Consider the following 22,167-nt stretch of genomic DNA (forward strand, 5'->3'; position numbering starts at 1 on the left):
CTTAAGTCTCATTGACTGTGTGCCCATAGTTGTCCAGGGCTCAGTCGAGGCTCATTTCACTTACTCCTCTTCACGGTTTCTGAGGAAGAAATGAGCCTTCCTGCCATTTCATGGATAGAAACGAGGTCCAGAGAGGCAAAGCCAGAGGCCGGGACCATGTAGCAGGTAGGTACAGGTTCATACCCAGGCCATCTGGCTCCCTAATCAGGCAAAGATGTGAGGCAGCTGTGACTAAACCCCTTTCACAGACGGGAAAACTGGCGTTCAGAGAAACAAGGCAGAGACCAGACCGGAGGACAGGCCAAGTCCAGAGCTGGGGATCTTTACCTGCGCTACTGGATGTGTCCCCTCCAGAAACAGGGTCTTCTGCCTAAGAACCCCCACCTCAGGGTCTGGGGCGCCCTCTCTCTAATCCCCAAGGAAGGCCTTCTTCATTCCTCCTTTCCCAATCCTCCCATCTGCAGCTATTCTTCAGCCCTTCCTCCCTGCAACCACCATCTCCGGGAATGAGCAGTCTCTGCGTGCTGCCTCTCCCTTCTCCCTCCTCCCACTCGCTCCTCCTCGCAGCCCTCAGCAATCTGGCCTCCCTTTGCAGGCAGCAGCTCCAGCTCCTTGGAGAGCCTGGCAGAAGAGCTCCCTCCATCCTCATGGAGTTCGCAGTCTGCCTGCTCCCTCCCCCCCTCAACTCCAACCATAAGCCCACCCTTCGGAGTTACATCTCAGTCCCTGTGAGCAATCAGATCACACCCAAGACAGAGCAGCAGCAGCAATGAAGGGTGGGGGGAACAACAGTAAGTGCAAAGGCCCTGAGGTGACACCGTTGCAGCTAACACAAAGGAGGCTGGTGGGGCTGGAGGGGTGGGGATCATCCTGGGAGTGGGGCCTGCTGGGCTCGGGTAGAGAACCACGCAGGGCCTGAGATTCTGAATCCTACTATAGTCCTAGGCTCAAACCCCTTATAGAGCCTGTCACTCAGCATTACCCTCAACAGTGCTCGCCCTCAATATCAGTCTCCCATCTAGAAAACGGGCTGACAGCAGCAGCCATCTCATAAGGTTGTTTCAAGGATTAAACAACCAAAGAACACAGGCCAATTGGCGCTCACCCCGTAGCTGGTGCCCATGAATGCCAGCTGCGGTTAGTTGTATCCCCTGGCCCTTGCTGGGCCGCAAACTCCCTGAGAGTAGGAGACATTTCATGCATCTCACCATCTCCCAAAACCTTGCACATTTCATGAGACTACCAGGCAGTACCCGCTGGGGGTTTCCCCAGAGCCTTCACAGCATTGTCCAATCACACCCCAGATGCTAACCTCTCCCATAAACCTCACGACAACCAGACAGTTGAGATTGTCCACCTGGCCACTGCATTTGCATCAATCATTCTTTGTGGTGGGGGCTGCCCCATTCTCTGATGTTGAGCCACATCCCTGGCCTGTAGCCCGGCTAGATGCCAGCAGCAACCCCACCCTCGGCAGGGATAGCCAGAAATGTCCCCAGACATTCCCCAAGTGTCCCCAGAGGAGGCAGGCTTGCCCCAGTTGCTAAACACAGCAGTATAGGGTGCCTGCTTGTCACCACTTATCAGAGGAGGAGACTGAAGCTCAGAGGTCAAGACCTATGCCCAGAGTCTCAATGGCTGAGACAGGGGTAGTGCTAAGTGTGAAATTTCACTCTCCACTATACTGTGTCTGTCACCCTTACCTACCCTCTCCCTTTGCTCGATTTAGAAAACACGACCTGGACACAGTCAAAGCCCTCAGAGAAGACGCACAGGTCTCTACAGAGTGAGACCTTCGCCAAGGAGGCAGTAGTGAGAGGCTGGAAGGACAATACCATGACTACACACGGATCACAACCTCAGACACACCACCTCTGCTGGGTCGCCTGGTCCTTACCACTACCTAATGTGCAGGCAGGCCCAGTGCCACCTCCCAGCCTCTGTGGCCCAGAGAGTTCTCTAGGGGAAGGGATTAGCGGCCGAGGGGACTGAGGAACAAATGCAGGGAGCTGAGGGACATGAAAGTGGCTGGAAGGTGGCACAGGGGTGGTAGCCAGACCATATCAGAGCTTGTTTGAAGGAAAGACTCAGGTGCCTCAGTTTCCTTGTGTGTCAAATGATGACAAAGGCAGGACCCACTAGTCATGGGCTTAAATGAGTTCAAGTGCATACAAGTGCGGAGGGCAACCCAGGAGAAATGAGAGGGAGGGAGGACCTGAGGGAGGACGCAGACTGGCATGAATACTGCCTCGTGTTTTCCAGCCCCGGCAGCTCACCACCATCCCAAAAGCAGTGTGTCCCACTAAGCCTGGTGGGATCCCTCTCCACACAGGCTCTGGCAATGACACTGATGAAATCTAGGGTCAGACAATGTTGGGCCAACCACCAACTCTCTCCAAACCCCTCATCCTCCAGGCAGACTCCTTCAGTAGATCCTGTAAGGCTGACCAAAACTCACATCTCAAAGCCCAGCTCAAGAACCTGCTGGGGCTCCCTGCTGCCCGGCCAGGAGGCCAGATTTTTAAATACCCCGGATGCAGGCCAAAGGGTTCTGAACTTCCATCTGGGGGTGATGGGCAGATCCAGGAGACCCAGAGACAGGGCTTCTCTTTCTTGTGAGTGGCACTAAGAGTCTCTGTCTCCACGGCAGGATCATCCCCCTACTCCTTCCCTCATGAAGACAAAATGTTTAGAGCACTTAGGAGACTGGAACAGACTCAATAAAAGCTGCAAATGTGCTGTCCCCTGAGCCCGGAACACCGACCCCTCCCGCACCCCAGAGCCACCCACCCTCTAGCTATTATTATTCAAATCCTAGCTTTCTGGGAGGACTTCTGGCCACCCAGGGAAGCCTCTCCATCCCCCCATCGCGCAATTACAACTTCACTTTGCTACACCATCTTTGTAAACACAGAGGTATATGAAATTATCTTGATGCTTTGCTTGTGGAAGTTTGGTCACTTTCACTGGAATGTAAGTCGATTGAGAGCTAGCTGCTCCCGGATCTGTTACTCCGGGATACTTCCCCAGCCCCCAGCGGGGAGTCAGCGCCCAGCAGTGAAATCAAACTGTCTCAATGGCTGCCTACTTGTTGCACTTGCCCCCACAGAGTCTGTGCATGTTAAGTTCTCACTGAAAAGCAGTTATTGCTGGTGCCTTCTCCTCCAGCTCCAGGCACAAACCTGAGCTGCCTGAGGTGCCGCCGGTCCCCCACTCACCAGGGCCAACTCCCATTTCAGCTGAGTGACTGGATGGTACCCCCAAACCCCCATCCCTGGTATCTGACCCAGCTTAGGTCCAGAGGATCCAGTCTGTGCTGAAGCAGACCCTGCAGCAGATCCTGGGATCCTGGCCCAATCAGGCAGGGAGGATTGTTCGTGCTCTTTATGCGCAGCTGCCGGCCCAATTCCTGCTCATCCCAGAACCAAGTGGCTAGCCAGACAGGGAAGAAGGGCAAGGCCCAGTTGGAGGGTGTCCTGGGAACTATAGGGAGACTGGGGAGAATTAGGGTGACAACCTATCATTAAACCCAGAAGAACTAGCTGACACCACTTGACCCAGCAGTTTGTGGCTCCTGCCTCAGGTGCTGAGGATCCCAAATGAAAGTCCTGAGGACACCTGGTAACAGCCTTGCAATCAGCCCAGAAAGGAACAAAAGCTGCTGCCATCCAACTGGGGGCCAAGTGGGGCAAAAACAGTCCAGGCAAGCAAAGTCCAGCCGCGGTGGTGCCAGGCCTCCTCAGCTTCCCACGGCCAGCCCACAGCTCCATGACCCCTGACCTCTTGTCTCCCAGGAGGGGAATAGGGAAGAAGGGGTGACCAGGACTCTGAGAAAGACACCTCCACTGTTCCAGTCCCCAGGGACACCATGGAAACTCAGTCTGTCCCAAAGGGGATTGACCCATCCCTCAGGGTGGGCAGGAGGAAAGGCCTGGGCCGAGGAGAATGCCCCCCAGGAAATCCAGAACAAGGAGCTCCTCCAGTCACCCTCCTGGAAGGCCACTTGAGTGACTATGGGTTTGGGCTGAGGGTCAGACAATCCCAGTTCAGCCACTGTCTGCTCATATGACCAGAGACAAACCACACCACCCTGAGCCTCAGCTTCCTCGTCTGGACCACAGAGAAGGCCTAAGCTGACCCGGTGGTGGTGAGCCATCAATGAGCTCATCTGACCAGCAAGCTCGGCACAGGGCCTGGCCCAGGACCAGCGTCCCAGAGGTCGATCCCTGGGCCAGGGTGTGAGTGCCGGATTTGATCCCCTTCACCTTTTCTCTGTGCCCTGCTTTCACCCATCACCATCAACAGTCTTACATGCTCACTCCCTCTAATTCTTCACCCCCAGGGAGTCTGCACACACAACTCAGCCGCAAGGAGCTGGTGCCTGGGAGACCATGGTACTAATATATACGATGGTGGCTGAGTTCCCATCCACTAGGCTTGAACGGCCAGCCTCTGGCCACAAAAAGTAGCGAAAGCAAGCAGGATCCTAAAATATTCAGGTAATGTCTGCTGGGCTGCCTCCCTGTAGATATATAAGGTGGGGGTGGGCGCGGGCCACCTTGTGATAAACAAGATGCCTAAGCTAGGTGTTCCAGACTGTCTCCAGCGGCCCACACAAAAACACCCACTGGCCAGCGCCTTTAAACAGTTGGCAGAGGCTTGCCCAAGGGTAGGGTCGGGACTCTAGAGGCTTCAGGGATGAGGTGTGGGAAAGAGGGAACCCCTTAGATGTGACCCTGAACTAACACTGGAGTTGGGGGCGGTGGGGGACGCATCTCGATATATACCTTCTGGTCACACTAGTTCTTCCTGACCTGCCCCCACATCCCCTCTAGCCTAGCCCAAAGGCTTCGCTCTCCGCACTCCCAAAGCTCAGACAGCAGTCCCTCACCTTACCTGATCGACCCCTGATCTAGCCTCCCCGTCCCCACTACTCTTCCAGTCCCGACCTCAAGTGACCCCCGGCAAACACCTCTGGGATCGCCTATCCGCCCCCACCCGAACTAACTCCGCCCACACCCACCGTGCCCCACTTCCTGGGCTTCTCCTCAGCCGCCCCCAGGCCTGTAACTTGACCCACCCACCTCCTCCAGCGCCCAGGCGGTACCTGCAGGCCCGGCCCCTCCCCGCCCCCCTCCGGCCGCGCCGCTCTCCTCTCCTCCCCCACTCGGCCGGCCCAGAGCCCGACTCTTCCTCCCCCTCCCCCTCCCCCTCTGGCATCCCCGGGAGCTTCCCCACTTTTCTGCCTCGGACCCTCCAACTTCCCCGGACCCCCCGGTACCTGTCCCGGTCCGACCTGGCCCCCTCCCTCGCTGGGAGCTCGGGGAGCGGTTTGGGTACGATCCTGACGCCCCCAAGCCCCGAGGCCCGGGCTGGACGCTCAGGCCGCCCGCGGTAGCCGGGCCTCCACACACTCGCCCGCCCGGGCACAGTGCAGGCTGCGGGCCCGGATCCTCTTCGGTCAGAGAAAGCACCCAGGCCCTCCCCCCTCAGTCCTCCGGCCGCCCCGCGGGGAGGAGGCCGGAACCAGGCCTGGGGCGGGCCGCCTCACCTGCGCCGTGGCCGCGCTCCGGGGGCTCCCGGCGAGCTCCGCAGCGGCGGCTGGGGCCGGGCCTGGGCCCGGGGCGCGCCCCCCTGCGCCGGGGCCTCGGCCTCCGCCTCCGCGGCCTCCGCGGCCTCCGCCTCAGCTGCAGCGGCAGCCGCGGCGGCCATTCATTGTGGGCCAGGCCGCCCCAGCCGAGCGCCGAGCGAGCGCAAGCCGCGCCGCCGCCGCAGCCGGGCCAAGGAGAAGCGGCCCCGGCCCCGCCCGCGCACCGCCCTCAGGCCCCGCCCCCTAGGCCAGGCCAGCCGAGCTCCGAGCGCGCCCCTTCTAACCGACCTCGTCTCCTCTCTATGCCCCTGGGGGATCTTCGCCAGTACGTCAGTTTAGCTCAGTGGTTCGATTCCCGATCCCACCACCTTCTGGTTTCGCGACGTTGGGCAAGTCGCTCTACCTTTCCGAACTTTAGTTTCCTGTAAAACAAAACAATAATGACAGCTGTTTATTGTGGCAGCCACTGTGTTAGGCTCTTTACGGGAATTAGCTCGTTTAAACTTCACAGTAACATTTTTAGTGGGAACTGTCACAGACACACTATAGAAAATAAAGGCGGCCGGGCGCGGTGGCTCACGCCTGTAATCCCAGCACTTTGGGAGACCGAGGTGGGTGGATCGCCTGAGGTCAGTAGTTCGAAACTAGCCTGGCCAACCTGGTGAAACCCCGTCTCTACTAAAAATACAAAAATTAGCCTGGCGTGGTGGTGGACGCCTATAATCCCAGCTACTCAGGAGCGTGAAGCAAGAGAATCGCTCGCACCCGGGAGGTGGAGGTTGCAGTGAGCCGAGATTGTGCCACTGCACTCCAGCCTGGGCAAGACTCCGTCTCAAAAGAAAAAAAAAAAAAAAGGCAGAGAAATGAAGAAAGCTGGTCAAGATTATCACACAGTAAAGAAGTGATGGCGAGTGCCAGGATTTAAACCCAAGCTCAAAAGCGACAATAAGAGCTAAGACTTTTATGATGCATACCTGATGCTAGGTTCTGTTAGCATTTTACCTGCACTAACTCGTTTACTTCTCACTACAACCCAGTAACAAACGTTAAAAACTTCTGCCCACTTTGCAAAAGCGGTAACTTAAGTTCAGAATTAAGAACAAGTCGCAGGGTGAGCTGAGACTGGAACCCAGGCAGTGGGAACATTTCGCTGTCTTGCCTTTATACACTGGGTTAGAACGTTACCGAGCCCTTACAATGTTAGAGTAGCTCTTTGCATACTTTCCAGGTATCATTTACTCTTTGTTCTACCTTAGAAACTACGATTCTTATGTAATAGGTAAGAAAAGTGGAGCCCCGAGAGTAACCTGCCTAGAGCATGTGGTGGAACTGAGATTCAAACCCAGTAAATCCAACTCCAAGAGCCTGGGTTATCCCTGCAGGGTGCTCTGAAATAATGTGTATATGGCACCCAGAAAACAGATTAGGACCACTAGGTGCTGGGTTTCTCCGCTTACCGCCCCTTTTCTGAGCCACAACTTCCTCATCTGTGAAATGGGACTAGTGACGTGTCCTTTCCCAGGGGATCCGCTGTGATTAAAACCCCCGGAACAGCACGATCAGCGCGCTTCCTTTATGTCTTACATTTTGATCCCGGCCGTCCACCGTATGTGGCATAATTGATTGGCTAACCACTATCATGTGATTCGCCCACCCACAGTGCCAACATGGCGGCGCCCAGGTCCTAATTCGGGAAACGTGCACCTTGACTTATTCGATTTTCTGTGGCTACAAGAGAAGGTGAAGAGGGGCTGGGTAGCACGGGGAGGGATCCGAACTCGGGTCAGGCCTGCACAAGGGCATCGGCTCCGCAGGGACCAGTCATCCCCGAAACGAGGGGTATCAGCTTACCGAGGCCGCAGGGTCTTCCTCGTTCCTACCTTTTATGTACATGTAGGACACCCCCGGGCCAAGAATGCAGCTCTCTGACCCTCTCTATGCCCTTCCCCGCCCCCCGAACCAGGCTTAGCGGGCAGAGGCTCCAGCGGATGTCTCATGCGACGATCGTTCTGTGGTTAAGGCTCACACTGCGCTCACACCCGCAGTGTCTGCAGAGCCCGGTTTATCAAGGGGCAGTCCCCAGGGTTGCCGAATCCAACAGCAATGGAGAACGCCACAGGACCCTGTGGAGAAGAGCGCCCACGTGAAGTCCAGGAGACGACAGTCACGGAGGGGGCTGCCAAAATCGCCTTTCCCAGCGCCAACGAGGTCTTTTATAACCCGGTGCAGGAATTCAATCGGGACCTGACGTGAGCAGGGGTCAGAGGTCAGCCTGGCAGCGGCGAGTGGGTCAATGTGGATGGCAGGGGCGGGGTATGAGTTGATCCTCTGTCTCCCACCAGATGTGCTGTGATCACCGAGTTTGCTCGCATTCAGCTTGGGGCCAAAGGAATCCAGAGTGAGTGGAGGTCCAGGCTCCTGATGGGTGGGGGTCACAAAAGGCTATCTCCCCTGCCTGGGCCCTTCTGTCCTCCAAATCCAGAGAGGCTTCATAGCAGGCCCAGAGTTCTACTTCAGTCTTTCCCCAGGGACTTCAGGGAAGATATTTTGGGGAGGTTTCTCAGAGGGGACCTTTTTACCCTCTGACTTGTGCCTCTGGGTGGCTGCAGTCAAGGTGCCAGGAGAGAAGGACACGCAAAAGGTGATCGTGGACTTGTCAGACCAAGAGGAGGAGAAGGTTGAACTGAAAGAGAGTGAAAACCTGGCCTCGGGAGACCAACATCGCACAGCCGCCGTAGGGGAGATCTGTGAGGTAGGGCCTGAGCATAGGATCTAGCAGCCCTGGAATTTAGTGGCAGACAGAGGGATCCTGGATGGGGAGAGCTATAGAAGGTGGGTGGTAGGGGCTCCTTAGGTCAGAAGAGGATGGAGATGGAGATGTGAGGGAGGTTCCCTGCTTACTCCCAACAGGAAGGCTTGCATGTGCTGGAAGGCCTGGCGGCTTCCGGCCTACGTTCCATTCGATTTGCCCTAGAGGTGCCTGGGCTCAGATCTGTGGTTGCAAACGATGCCTCTGCCCCGGCTGTGGATCTCATACGCCAGAATGTGCAGCTCAATGGCGTGGCCCACTTGGTACAGCCCAGCCAAGCAGATGCCCGGTAGGTTCTGGGCTCTGGAACAAGCCTGCCTGGGGTTAAATTCTGGCTCTGTCTTGTTCTCACTCTATGACCTTGAGTGAGTGACTTAGCCTCTTTGAGCTCCAGTTTACTTGTCTGGCAACTGCGAAAACTAGTTTTACAGGGGTTGCTGTGACGAGTAAGTAATAGATAATTATTGTATGATCCATACTCTGTGACAGAAATAGATAGCATTCTGGTCTCTGTTTTAACTTCTTCTTTTATTTTATTTTATTTTTTTGAGATGGAGTCTTGCTCTGTTGCCCAGGCTGAAGTGCAGTGGCATGATCACAGCTCACTGCAACCTCCGCCTCCAGGGTTCAAGCTATTCTCCTGCCTCAGCCTCCCAAGTAGCTGGGATTACAGGCACCTGCCACCATCCCCAGCTAATGTTTTAATTTCTTATACTCCTTTTATTCATTTAGATGAACCATAGTATATCCAGTGTCTGCTATGTGCCAGGCACCATTTTCAGAGTGGGAATGCATCAGGAAACAGCCAAAATTGGTGACCTTTGCAAGAGTTGGCAAACTATAGTCTGTGGGACTCACAGCCTATTTTTAATTTTTTTTTTTTTTTTTTTTTTTGAGATAGAGTCTTGCTCTTGTTGCCCACGCTGGAGTGCAGTAGCGCGATCTCAGGTCACTGCAACCTCCACCTCCTGGGTTTAAGCGATTCCCCTTCCTTAGCCTTCCAAGTAGCTGGGATTACAGGTGTGCACCACCATGCTCAGCTAATTTTATGTATCTTTAGTAGATACAAGGTTTCACCATGTTGCTGAGACTGGTCTCAAACTCCTGATCTTAGGTGATTCACCCGCCTTGGCCTCCCAAAGTGCTGGGATTACAGGTGTGAGCTGCTGTGCCCAGCCTAGCCTAGCCTGGTTTTTTAATGGCCTACAAGCCAAGAATTTTTTAAGTTTTTTTTTTTTTAAGTGATGGGGTTTCACCATGTTGGCCAAGATGGTCTCGATATCTTGACCCTGTGATCCACCCACCTCAGCCTTGCAAAGTGCTGGGATTACAGGCGTGAGCCCCCGTGCCTGGCGAGAAAAAAGTTTTTACTTTTCTGACCCTACTAGAATCCAAATAGTAATCATAGACAATGAAAAGTAATTAGTTGGGCATGGTGACTCGTGCCTGTAATCTGAGCATTTTGAGAGGCCAAGGCAGGAGGATTGCTTGAGAGGAGTTCAAGACCAACCTAGGCAACCTAGTGAAACTCCTGTTTCTAGAAAAATTTTAAAATGAGGCCAGACGCAGTGGCTCACGCCTATAATCCCAGCACTTTGGGAGGCTGAGGCCAGTGGATCACCTGCAGTCAGAAGTTTGAGACCAGCTTGGCCAACATGGTGAGACCCTGTCTGTACTAAAAATAGAAACATTAGCTGGGAGTGGTGGCACGAGCCTGTAATCCCAGCTACTTGGGAGGCTGAGGTAGGAGAAGTGCTTGAACCCAGGAGGTAGAAGTTGCAGTGAGCCGAGATTGTGCCATTGCACTCCAGCCTGGGTGACAGAGCAATACTCTGTCTCCAAAAAAAAAAAAAAAAAAGTGTTAATGCGTCTATAAACTGCTTGAAATGGTGTTAGGCAGACACATCTTGTATTGTTTTAGATGTGTAGACTGAGGTCCACGAGGCGCTTTTCCTAAGGAGGAAAATTGTGCAGTTTAATAAATGACCAAGGCTGGGCGCAGTGGTTCACAGCTGTAATCCCAGCACTTTGGAAGGCCGAGGCGGATGGGTCACTTGAGGGCAGGAGTTTGAGACCAGCCTGGCCAACATGGTGAATCCCCGTCTCTACTACAAATACAAAAATTAGTCTGGCGTGGTGGCTCACGCCTGGAGTCCCAGCTACTTGGGAGGCTGAGGCACGAGAATTACTTGAACTGGGGAGGTGGAGGTTGCAGAGAGCGAGATCACACCACTGCACTCCAGCCTGGGCGACAGAGCAGGACTCCAACTCAAAAATAAAATAAATAAATAAACAACCAAGGCAGGATTTGAACTTGAGAATCTGGCCCCGGGGTTCAGCCCCAAACCACTGCACCGTAGGGGTTAATATGTGCAGGGGACAGAGAAGGTACCTGGTGCAGGAGGCTGACGACCTGGCTCTCTTGCGCCCAGGATGCTGATGTACCAACACCAGAAGGTGTCGGAGAGGTTCGATGTCATCGATCTGGACCCCTACGGCAGCCCTGCCCGCTTCCTGGATGCAGCTGTGCAGGCTGTGAGTGAAGGAGGTGAGGCCCGGATGGTGCTGGGGTCCGGAGAAGGGCTTGGGGTGTTTGGAGGGTTCTCACTGCCCAGCCCCTCTCCACAGGGTTGCTGTGCGTGACCTGCACGGACATGGCGGTGCTGGCGGGGAAGAGCAGAGAGACGTGCTATAGCAAGTACGGGGCCATAGCCCTCAAGAGCCGGGCCTGCCACGAGATGGTGAGGGGCTGTCTGCCAGCCGACCAGGGAGATCTGGGGGACCAGGGAGATCCAGGGACAGGTGGTTGTCTGAGTGCCTTCCCAGTACACTCAGCATCCTCCAGGCAGCCAGGGCCAGATGAATCCCAGGCCGATAATGACAGGCATGTCTGCAACGCACGTAGTTCCTAAGAGCTTGGGCCAATACCAGAGTCATTGGGGACAGTGGCTTTGGCCAGGATAGGAGTGCGTGGTTACATTATTTTAATTTTCTGTATTAAAACAACTTTTTGGCCAGGCAAGATGGTTCACGGCTATAATCCTAGCACTTTGGGAGACCGAGATGGGTGAATCATGAGGTCGGGAGTTTGAGACCACCCTGAACCAACATGGTGAAACCCTGTCTCTACTAAAAGTACAAAAATTAGCTGAGTGTGGTGGCACACGCCTGTAATTCCAGCTACTCAGAAGGCTGAGGCAGGAGAATCACTTGAACCCAGGAGGCGGAGGCGGCAGTGTGCAAGATCGCACCACTGCACTCCGGCCTGGGATATAGAGCGAGACTCTGTCTCCAAATAAATAAAAAAATAAAACTTTTCCAAAAAAATTTTTTTTATTTTTTTTTGAGACAGAGATTCACTCTTGTTGCCCAGGCTGGAGTGCAGTGGCACAATCTTGGCTCACCACAACCTCTGCCTCCCGGGTTCAAGTGATTCTCCTGCCTCAGCCTCCTGAGTAGCTGGAATTACAGGCATGCACCACCACGCCCAGCTAATTTTATATTTTTAGTAGAGACGGGATTTCTCCATGTTGGTCAGACTGGTCTCAAATTCCCAACCTCAGGTGATCTGTCTGCCTCAGCCTCCCAAAGTGCTGGGATTACAGGCGTGAGCTACGACCTCTGGCCAAAAAAAAGTAAAATTTTTTAAAGGTGGTTTTTCCAGGACTGGATTCAAATGTTAGCTTCGCTGGTGGCTCTGGGCAAGTGACTTCACCTTTCCGGTCCTCGGTTTTTTCATCTGTAAAATGGGCACAATGATGGTCTGAAGGTTGGGCGTGGTGGCTCACACCTGTAATCCCAGCACTTTGGGAGGCCAAAGCAGTCAGATCACCTGAGGTCAGGAGTTTGAGACCAGCCTGGCCAACATGGCGAAACCCCGTCTCTACTAAAAATACAAAAATTAGCTGGGCATGGTTGTAGGCACCTGTAATCCTGGCTACTCAGGAGGCTGAGGCAGGAGAATCACTTGGACCCAGGAGGCGGAGGTTGCAATGAGCTGAGATCACACCACTGTACTCCAGCCTGAGCAACAGAAGGAAACCCTGTCTCAAAAAATAAATAATGGTCTGACCCTGTTGAGTGGTCTGATCAGGATTCAAGAAGGCTAGAGGCCAGGTGCAGAAGCTCATGCCTGTAATCCTAGCGCTTTAGGAGGCCAAGATGGGAGGCTCACTGGAGGTTAGGAGCCTGGGCAATGCAGTGAGGATCTCATCTCTACAAAAAAAATCCCTAAAAATTAGCTAGGTGTGGTGGTGCATGCCTGTGGTCCCAGCTACTCAGGAGGCTGAGGCAGGAGAATCACTTGAGCCCAGGCGTTCAAGGTTATCGTGAGCTTTGATAGTGCTACTGCACTCCAGCCTGGGCCACAGAGGGCTCTTGTCCTCGTTTCTAAAGGGTCCTGTCATCAGGTCAGCCTGGGAAATGCTGTCTCCTTTCCCATATCAGAGTCTCACACTAGCAGGAAGGCCCTGGCGGGATTTTTTTTTTTTTTTTTTTTTTTTTAGACAGAGTTTTGCTCTTGTTGCCCAGGCTGTAGCACAATGGCGTGATCTTTGTATTTTTAGTAGAGACAGGTTTCTCCATGTTGGTCAGGCTGGTTGCGAACTCCTGACCTCAGGTGATCCATCCACCTCAGCCTCCCAAAGTGCTGGGATTACAGGCGTGAGCCACCACGCCAGCCCAGGCCCCAGCAGTTCTACAGCACCCAGTATCCCCACTTCCTGCCCACAGAGCCCTGGGGGGCAGGAACGTGGGTCCTTAGCCCACAGTACGTGCCACAGGGCACACCGATGATGCCGATCAGAACAGGTTGGCTCTGTGCTTTCCTCAGTGCCCCCAGCAGTGCCACAGAGAGACAGTGATTGTTGTGATTTTGCAGAGGAAACTGAGGCACAGGGGGGTGGTACTTACGTGTTGAGAGTCCCACAGCCAGGACTTTCGGGGGTAGGCTTGGAGCCCAGGGAGCTGACCTTGACCCTGTACTTTTGAGTACCACACAGGGCTCCTGGTGGGGTGGGTGAACAGTGAGGGGAGGCTGACACCCACCCCCTGCCCCCAGGCCCTGAGAATCGTCCTGCACAGCCTGGATCTCCATGCCAACTGCTACCAGCGCTTCGTGGTGCCACTGCTCAGCGTCAGTGCTGACTTCTATGTGCGTGTTTTTGTCCGTGTCTTCACCAGCCCAGCCAAGGTCAAGGCCTCAGCCAGGTCAGCTGGGGGTGGGAAGGGGTGGTGGATTGAGAGAGGAGACAGGCCAGGCGCGTTGGCTTACTCCTGTAATTCCAGCACTTTGGGAGGCTGAGGTGGGCAGATCATGAGATCAAGTGATCAAGACCATCCTGGCCAACATGGTGAAACCCCGTCTCTACTGAAAAAAAAAAAATACAAAAAATTAGCTGGGCATGGTGGTGTGCGCCTGTAGTCCCAGCTACTCGGGAGGCTGAGGCAGGAGAATCATTTGAACCTGGAAAGTGCAGGTTGCCAAGATCGTGCCACTGCACTCCAGCCTGGCAACAGACCTAGACTCTGTCTCAAAAAAAACAAAAAGAGGAGGTGGGACCTTGGCCTGGAGGATCTGGGGCTTCTAAAGGGGACAGAGCCAGTCTGAGGGAGGAGTTTGGGTGCGGTGGTCATACTGGGAACTCGTGGTCACTGGTACCCCCCACAGCAAGCAGGCGCTGGTGTTTCAGTGTGTGGGCTGCGGGGCCTTTCACCTTCAGCACCTCGGCAAAGCGTCAGGAGTCCCCGGCGACCGGTGAGCAGGGCATTGCTGGGGAGGAAGGAGGAAAAGGGGAGTCCCAGGGTTTTCTTCCTTCCCCACCAGCCACCCCTCTCTGTTCAGGGTCAAGTTCTCTGCAGCCTGTGGTCCCCCCGTGACTCCTGAGTGTGAACACTGTGGGCAGCAACACCAGGTAGGGCTAGGCCGGGGGAGGCCGAGGAGCGAGAGGGCCTCAGAAGTCGTGGTCCCTGCTCACCTGTCCCTGGTGCATCCCCAGCTTGGTGGCCCCATGTGGGCAGAGCCCATCCATGACCTGGATTTCGTGGGCCGGGTCCTGGAGGCTGTGAGCACTAACCCCGGCCGCTTCTACACCTCTGAGCGGATCCGAGGGGTTCTGAGCGTCATCACTGAGGTGAGGGACGGGCTGTGACGAGGGAGGGGGCTCCGCCTCTGCCCACCCATCTCCACTCATGCCCATCCTGTCCCCCATCGCAGGAGCTCCCAGACGTGCCTCTGTACTACACACTGGACCAGCTGAGCAGCACCATCCACTGCAACACGCCCAGCCTCCTGCAGTTTCGGTACGGGCCTCTGGGACCCGGGAGGAGCCTGTCCCTGACCACAGGGTGGCTTGGGGCAAGTCCAAGGATTCTCATGCATAGAACTTGTGGTGGGGTGGGGAGCACCCCACGGTGGCTCATGCCTGTAATTCCAGTACTTTGGGAGGCTGAGGCAGAAAGATCCCTTGAGGCCAGGTGTTCAAGACCAACTTGGGCATGATAGTAAGGCCCTATCTCTAAAAAATAAAATAAATAAATACACAGTCACATATACATATATATACATACATACACACACAAACACACACACACACACACACACACACACACACATATATTAGCCTGGCATGGTGGTACATGCCTATAGTCCTAGCTACTCAGGAGGCTGAGGTGGGAGGATCATTTGGGCCAGGAGTTTGATGCTAAAGTGAGCTATGATCTTGCCACTCCAGCTTGCTGGGTGAGAGAATGAGAACCTGTCTCTAAAAAAAAAGGCCAAGTGTGGTGGCTCACACCTGTAATTGCAGCACTTTGGGAGGATGAGGTGGGTAGATCACAAAGTCAAGAGATCGAGACCATCCTGGCCAACATGGTGAAACTCCGTTCTCTACTAAAAATACAAAAATTAGCTGGGTGTGGTGGCATGCACCTGTGGTCCCAGCTACTTGGGAGGCTGAGACAGAAGAATCACTTGAACCCAGGAGGCAGAGGTTGCAGCAAGCCGAGACTGTGCCACTGCACTCCAGCCTGGCAACAGAGCAAGACTCCGTCTCCAAAAAAAAAAAAAAAAAAAAAAATTAGGCCAGGCTTAGTGGCTCATGCCTATAATCCCAGCATTTAGGAGGCTGAGGTGGACAGATCACTTAAGGTCAGGAGTTCAAGACCAGCCTGGCTAACATGGTGAAACTCTGTCTCTACTAAAAATACAAAAATTAGCTGGGTGTCATAGCACTTGCCTGTAGTCCCAACTACTTGGGAGGCTGAGGCACAAGAATCTCTTGAACCCAGGAGGAGGTGGCTGCGGTGAGTCAAGATTGTGCCACTGCACACCAGCCTGGGTGACAGAGCGAGACTCCATTTAAAAAATAATAATAGAGAGAGATCCAAGATGGCTGATCACTAGCAGATCGGGATTGTAGCTCTCAGTGAAAGTGCAGAGAACGAGGACGCCACACTTTGAAATGAATTTTTGTTGCTCACGGACCAGGAGATTCCCAGCGGAGGAGCCCCACGGGTCGCCAGCACGACTCTTGTGGCCGGCGCCTCGGCGCAGCAGTTCTTGGTGCAGAGTGAGCAGGACTGGGTCCCCTTTTGGCCGACGTTTGGAGCTCCGGGAAGACAGAGTCACCTATTCAGCTGATTGAAGGACGGACTCAAGAAGGGAGCTAGACTGGAGATTCCTGGGCAGAAAAGCACCATCAATCTTAACACCACTGTTTTGGCCGGCGCAGTGGATTGCTCAGATTTCGGTGATGGGAATCAACAAGTTGGACGTCCACTCAGAGACCTAATTTGAAAGTCGGTAATCACAAAGACGACAGGTGGATAAACTTACAACGATGGGAAGAAAGCAGCATAAAAGGCTGAGAATACCCAAAATCAGAATGCCTCTCCCTCTACAGGGGATCACAGTTTCTCATCAGCAATGGAACAAGGCCTGATGGAGAACGAGTGCGTTCCATTAACAGAAGTAGGCTTCAGAAGGTGGATGATAAGAAACTTCTGTGAATTAAAAGAAATTGTTCTAACCCAATGCAAAGAAACTAAGAACTTTGAAAAAAGGTTTGACGAAATGCTAATGAGAATTGACAATTTAGAGAGGAATATAAGTGAATTAATGGAACTGAAAAACACAACATGAGAACTTCGCAAAGTATGCACAGGTTTTAACAGTCGAAGTGATCAAGCAGAGGAAAGGATATCAGAGGTCGAAGACCAACTTAATGAAATAAAACGAGAAGTCAAGATTGGAGAAAAAAGGATAAAAAGGAATGAGCAAAGTCTCCAAGAAATATCGGACTATGTGAAAAGACCTAATTTACGTTTGATAGGTGTACCTGAATGTGACGAAGAGAATGAATCCAAGTTGGAAAATACTCTTCAGGATATTATTCAGGAAAACTTTCCCAACCTAGTAAGACAGGACAATATTCAACTCCAGGTAATACAGAGAACACCACAAAGATATTCAAGAAGACCAACCCCAAGGCACATAATTGCCAGATTTATTAGGGTTGAAATGAAGGAGAAAATAGAGCAGCCAGAGAGAAAGGTCAGGTTACCCACAAACAGAAACCTATCAGACTTACAGCAGCAGATCTCTCAGCAGAAACCCTACAAGCCAGAAAAGAGTGAGGGCCAATATTCAACATCCTTAAAGAAAAGAACTTTCAATCCAGAATCTCATATCCAGCCAAACTAAGCTTCACAAGCGAAGGAAAAATAAAATCTTTTGCGAACAAGCAAGTACTTAGAGAGTTCACCACCACCAGGCCTGCTTTACAAGAGCTTCTGAAAGAAGCACTGCACATATAAAGGAACAACCAGTATCAGCCTTTCCAAAAATATACCAAAAAGTAAGCAGCATTAACATAATGAAGAACTTACATCAACTAATGGGCAAAACAGCCAGTTAGCATCAAATGGCAGTATTAAACTCATATATATTATTAACTGGATAAAAAGCCAAAACCCATCGGTGTGCTGTATCCAGACCCATCTCACATGCAACGATACACAAAGACTCAAAACAAAGGGACGGAGGAAGATTCACCAACCAAACGGAGAGCAAAAATAAATAAATAAATAAAAAGCAGGAGTTGCAATTCTCACCTCTGATAAAATAGACTTTAAAGCAACAAAGATCAAAAGAGGCAAAGAAGGACATTACATAATGGTAAAGGATCAATGCAACAAGAAGAGCTAACGATCCTAAATATACATGCACCCAATACAGGAGCACCCAGATACATAAGACAAGTTCTTAATGACTTATAAAGAGACTTAGCCTCCCACACAATAATAGTGGGAGACTGTAACATCACATTGTCAATATTAGACTGATCAACAAGATAGAAAATTAATAAGGATATCCAGGACTTGAACTCAGACCCAGAACAAGTAAACTTAATGAACATTCATAGAACTCTCCACTTCAAATACACAAAACACACATTCTCATCAGTACCATATCACATCTATTCCAAAAGTGACTACATAATTGGAAGTAAGTCACTCCTCAGTAATTGCATAGCATTTCACAGGTTTAAATGAAATATTGGTTGGCTGCTTGTTTGTTATTTTCTTCCTTATTCCTTCCTGTCTCCATTGTTAAGCACAATTATTGGCATAAAAGAAGTTTTCAATTCCCATTTTTAGACTGCATTCTAGCCTGGGCAATAAAGCAGTACTCCTGTTCTCTCTCCCTCTTTCTCTTCCTTTTTCTTCCTCTTCATTCTTTTTTTTTTTTCTTCCTTTTTTTTTTTATTCTTTAAAATAATAATAATAATAATAATTAGAAAAAGGAAAAGAGGTCAGGCGTGGTGGCTCACGCCTGTAATCCCGGCACTTTGGGAGGCTGTGGCGTGTGAATCACTTGAGGCCAGAAGTTCAAGACCAGCCTGACCAACTGAAACCCCATCTCTACTAAAAATACAAAATATTATCTGGGTGTGGTGGCAGGTACCTGTAATCTCAGCTACTCGGGAGGCTGAGGCAGGAGAATTGCTTGAACCTGGGAGGTGGAGGCTGCAGTGAGCCAAGACTGCACCACTGCACTCCAGCCTGGGGAACGGAGCAAGGCTTCATCTCAAAAAGAAAAAAAAGAAAGAAAAAAAGAAAAACTCTGTAGCCACGAGCCCTTGCTAAAGGTAGCCTGACCTACTCTGGGCATCTCGGGCTTTGAGGTCCAGGGTTCCAGCTTCTCCCTCACGATCCCTGCCATTCCCCAGGTCAGCCCTCCTCCACGCTGACTTTCGGGTCTCGCTCTCCCACACCTGTAAGAACGCTGTGAAGACAGATGCCCCTGCTTCTGCCCTGTGGGACATCATGCGCTGCTGGGTAAGGGCAGGGCTGACCGCATCCAGGTGGGAGGGCAGGTGGTGGTCACCTGGAGTCCCTCGGGCCCAGTATTCCCTAACCTCTGGCATGTGCCCCAAGGAGAAGGAACATCCAGTGAAACGGGAGCGACTATCAGAGACCAGCCCAGCGTTCCGTATTCTCAGTGTGGAGCCCAGGTAGGGACAAGCGCATGCGTGAGGGGATGGGGCTGCCCACAGGCACAGGAAGCACACATGCTTGCAGACAGCATAAACGCTGCCCCACACAGACTAGTGCCCATTCTGCAAGTGAGATTCAAAATCTGCTGACTGAGGCCGGGCGCGGTGACTCACGCCTGTAATCACAGCACTTTGGGAGGCTGAGGTGGGTGAATCACCTGAGGTCAGGAGTTCGAGACCAGCCAGCCAACATGGTGAAGCCCCATCTCTATTAAAAATACAAAAATTAGCCAGGCATGGTGGCGCGTGCCTGTAATCCCAGCTACTCAGGAAGCTGAAACAGGAGAATCCCTCGAACCCTGGAGGTGGAGGTTTCAGGGAGTCGAGATCATGCCACTGCACTCCAGCCTGGGCAACAGAGCGAGACTCCCTCTCAGAAATAATAAAAAAAAAAAAAAAATAAAATTAACAAAATCTGCTGACTGGGTTGGGTGCAGTGGCTAACGCCTGTAATACCAGCACTTTGGGAGGCCGAGGTGGGCAGGTCACCTGAGGCCAGGAGTTCAAGACCAACCTGGCCAACATGGCGAAACCCTATCTCTACTAAAAATACACACACAAAAAAAATTACCCAGGCAAGGTGGCATGTGCCTGTAGTTCCAGCTACTTGGTAGGCTGAGACAGGTGAATCACTTGAACTGGAAGGCGGAGTTTGCAGTGAGGCAAGATCGCACCATTGCACTCCAACCTGGGCAACAGAGTGAGACCTTCGTTATTATTATTTTAGATGGAGGCTCACGCCAGGCGCGGTGGCGCGAGCCTATAGTCCCAGATACTCGGGAGGCTGAGGTGGGAAGATCCCTTGAGCCCAGGAGTTCTGGGCTGTAGTGCGCTATGCCGATCGGGTGTTCGCACTAAGTTTGGCATCAATATGGTGACCTCCTGGGAGCAGGGGACCACCAGGTTGTCTAAGGAGGGGTGAACCGGCCCAGGTCGGAAACGGAGCAGGTCAAAACTCCCGTGCTGATCAGTAGTGGGATCGCGCCTGTGAATAGCCAAATGTAACATAGCAAGACCCCGTCTCTGAAAAAAATTATTTAAAAATATTAAAAAAAAAAATGGAGGCTCACTCTCTTGCCCAAGCTGGAGTGTAGGGGTGCAGTTTCAGCTCACTGCAACCTCTGTCTCCTGGGTTCAAGCAAGTCTCGTCCCTCAGCCTCCGGAGTAGCTGGCACTACAGGCTCCCACCACCATGCCAACCTAATTTTTGTATTTTTATTGGAGATAGGGTTTCACCATGTTGGCCAGGCTGGTCTTGAACTCCTGAACTCAGGTGATCTGCCTGTCTCGACCTCCCAAAGTGCTGGGATTATAGGCATAAGCCACTGAGCCCAGTCAAGACCCTACCTCTTTAAAAAGATCAAAATGTTTGTTAGATGAATGAGAGTCCTGATGTGAGCAGACACCTCAGTGCTGTGTGGTGGAGGTGGACAGGCCCCGTGGGCATTCGGTACACACTCGTGTGGCAGCTGCCTCCAGCCCCAACCCTCTACCCCTGCTTCCCCAGGCTGCAGGCCAACTTCACCATCCGGGAAGATGCCAACCCCAGTTCCCGCCAGCGAAGGCTCAAGCGCTTTCAGGCCAACCCAGAGGCCAACTGGGGTCCCCGGCGTCGTGCCCGGCCTGGGTGAGTGGTGGTAGGGTGGGGGTGGATCTTAGCCAGGGAAAAGGAAGGGCAAAGGACAGATGGGGTCCCATCTACTCACCACTGGCACAGGGGCAAGGCAGCCAATGAAGCTATGGAGGAGAGACACATGGTGCTTCGGAACAAGAGGAAGGTGCCACCCGAAAACGCGGCCCAGCGGGCTGCCCGGCTCAAGACATTTCCTTGCAAGAGGTTTAAGGAGGTGAGATCCCTCCTCCCTTTTCCCGCTGCAGGACACATGAGTCTCTCCTCTTTGGGCAACTGTGAGAGAACTGGGGGAACTGGGACCAGGCAGGTGCTTGGGAGTGGTTTTTCGATTCCAGGAAAGGAACCCATCAGGGGTCACTGAGCTCCGGGGTGGGGTTCACACCCACCATCTTCCCACCAGGGTACCTGTCAACGCGGGGACCAGTGTTGCTATTCCCATAGCCCCCTGGCACCCGGGGTCTCTGCTGATGCTGATGCTGTCCCTGACTGTCCAGAGACTTCTAACCAGAGCCCCCTGGGCCTCGGGCTGCCACTGAGCCAGGCATAGACTGAACCAATAAAGAGATGTCACATCACCTCCGGATTGTCTGTGGTTTGTGTATCGGTCCATACAGCTGCGTGACTGGGGGCTGTTCCTCTGGGGTCGTTCGCCCCTGCCTGACTGGAGCGTTGAGTCTGTATGGGAGGTAGGAGCTGACCATCTGCACAGTGGTCGGCCCAGCCCCTCTCCATCAAAGGTCACTGAGCCACCCCAGAGCCGGCGCCTGCGGTTCCCAAGGCGGCCACGGGGCGGCAGCCGTGTGCTCGCTCCCGCGGGGGTGCTGCCCCTCTTCCCCCTCCTACCTTCAGTGTGCTCTCGGCGACCGCGGGCACGCACGCAGGCCAGCGCTCCTGCCCGGGAGCCCCCACTTACCCTCGCGCCGCTGCCTCCTCGCCGCCTGGTTTCTTCGGCCCAGCTCTCCAGGGGCCGCAGTGGCGGAAGCTGGACCGGAACCAGGCGCCCTGTGCATCCGCTCCAGACCAGGTGCTTCCTGCCCTGAGGCCCCAGGGGGGCGTGCACACAGTGAGGGCCCTCGCCTGCTGCTGCCCAGACACCCAGTGAGGGGGAGCTGCACCCCTCCCTGTCCCCCAGAGCGGGGTTTAGTAAAGTTAACGAAGAGGCCTGGGGCAGGGGTCCTGCCCAGGATCCTCTCTGGCTTCTGCTCCCTTCATCCCCATCTGTAATGAGGCTAATCTTAGGACCCTCCTTGTAGGGATATTGGAATTAGTTTCAGTGTTTAAACTTTTTTTTTTTTTTTTTTTTTTGGAGACAAGATCTAGGCGTATGGCCCAGACTGGTGTGCAGTGGCACCATCTTGGTTCACTGCAATCACCACCTCCCAGGCTCAGGCCATCCTTCTACCTCAGCCTCCAGAGTAGCCGGGACTACAGGCATGCACCACCACAACCAGCTACTTTTTGTATTTTTTGTAAAGAAGGGGTTTCACCATGTTGCCCAGGCTGGTCTCAAACTCATGAGCCCGCATTGATCTGCCAACCTCAGCCTCCCAAAGTGCTGGGATGACAGGTATGAGCCATC

The 22,167-nt window shown here is 53.1% G+C and overlaps 2 protein-coding genes across 6 annotated transcripts in view; one reads left to right on the plus strand and one right to left on the minus strand.

Moving 5' to 3' along the window:
• NACC1 (nucleus accumbens associated 1) overlaps positions 1–7,614 on the minus strand; it is a 26,752-nt gene extending 19,138 nt beyond the window's left edge. The window contains exons 1-2 of one of the 3 annotated variants that reach the window (XM_012436038.2): positions 7,471–7,614; positions 5,879–6,012 (exon numbers count right to left, since the gene is read on the minus strand). The gene's annotated coding sequence lies outside the window, so the exon portion shown is untranslated. Of the gene's footprint in view, positions 1–5,551; positions 5,743–5,878; positions 6,013–7,047; positions 7,181–7,470 lie in introns of those variants that run through there. The other 2 variants (XM_012436037.3, XM_021676715.2) reach the window with 2 other exon arrangements.
• On the plus strand, positions 7,243–21,171 carry TRMT1 (tRNA methyltransferase 1). Of its 3 annotated transcripts, none has more exons than XM_012436034.3 (17): positions 7,243–7,330; positions 7,554–7,839; positions 7,933–7,988; positions 8,200–8,342; positions 8,501–8,688; positions 10,832–10,947; positions 11,028–11,140; positions 13,459–13,607; positions 14,068–14,154; positions 14,242–14,311; positions 14,396–14,530; positions 14,614–14,699; positions 18,629–18,737; positions 18,837–18,913; positions 20,463–20,582; positions 20,673–20,802; positions 20,989–21,171. In XM_012436034.3, exons 2-17 carry the CDS (start codon positions 7,694–7,696, stop codon positions 21,133–21,135), a joined length of 1,872 nt encoding a protein of 623 aa, XP_012291457.2. In that variant the 5' UTR covers positions 7,243–7,330; positions 7,554–7,693; the 3' UTR covers positions 21,136–21,171. The 3 variants fall into 3 exon arrangements, with proteins under 3 accessions (XP_012291457.2, XP_012291458.2, XP_021532388.2); XM_012436035.2 differs by having other exon boundaries at positions 7,252–7,330; positions 7,636–7,839; XM_021676713.2 differs by lacking the exons at positions 7,243–7,330; positions 7,554–7,839; positions 7,933–7,988; positions 8,501–8,688 and having other exon boundaries at positions 8,256–8,342.
• Positions 21,172–22,167: the final 996 nt, after the last annotated feature.

This window comes from Aotus nancymaae, unplaced genomic scaffold (assembly GCF_030222135.1).
Source record: "Aotus nancymaae isolate 86718 unplaced genomic scaffold, 86718_ANA_hifiasm-v0.15.2.pri h1tg000028l, whole genome shotgun sequence".
In the NCBI taxonomy this organism is placed as follows: Eukaryota; Metazoa; Chordata; class Mammalia; order Primates; family Aotidae; genus Aotus; species Aotus nancymaae.

Bases quoted from the DNA above. Each gene is read 5' to 3' on its own strand.
- TRMT1 (XM_012436034.3), top strand. From the start codon at position 7,694: ATGGAGAACGCCACAGGACCCTGTGGAGAAGAGCGCCCACGTGAAGTC. The intron at 14,531-14,613 runs GTGAGGGACGGG...CCCCCATCGCAG, and splicing joins TTCTGAGCGTCATCACTGAG to GAGCTCCCAGACGTGCCTCT. The intron at 20,803-20,988 runs GTGAGATCCCTC...TCTTCCCACCAG, and splicing joins CTTGCAAGAGGTTTAAGGAG to GGTACCTGTCAACGCGGGGA.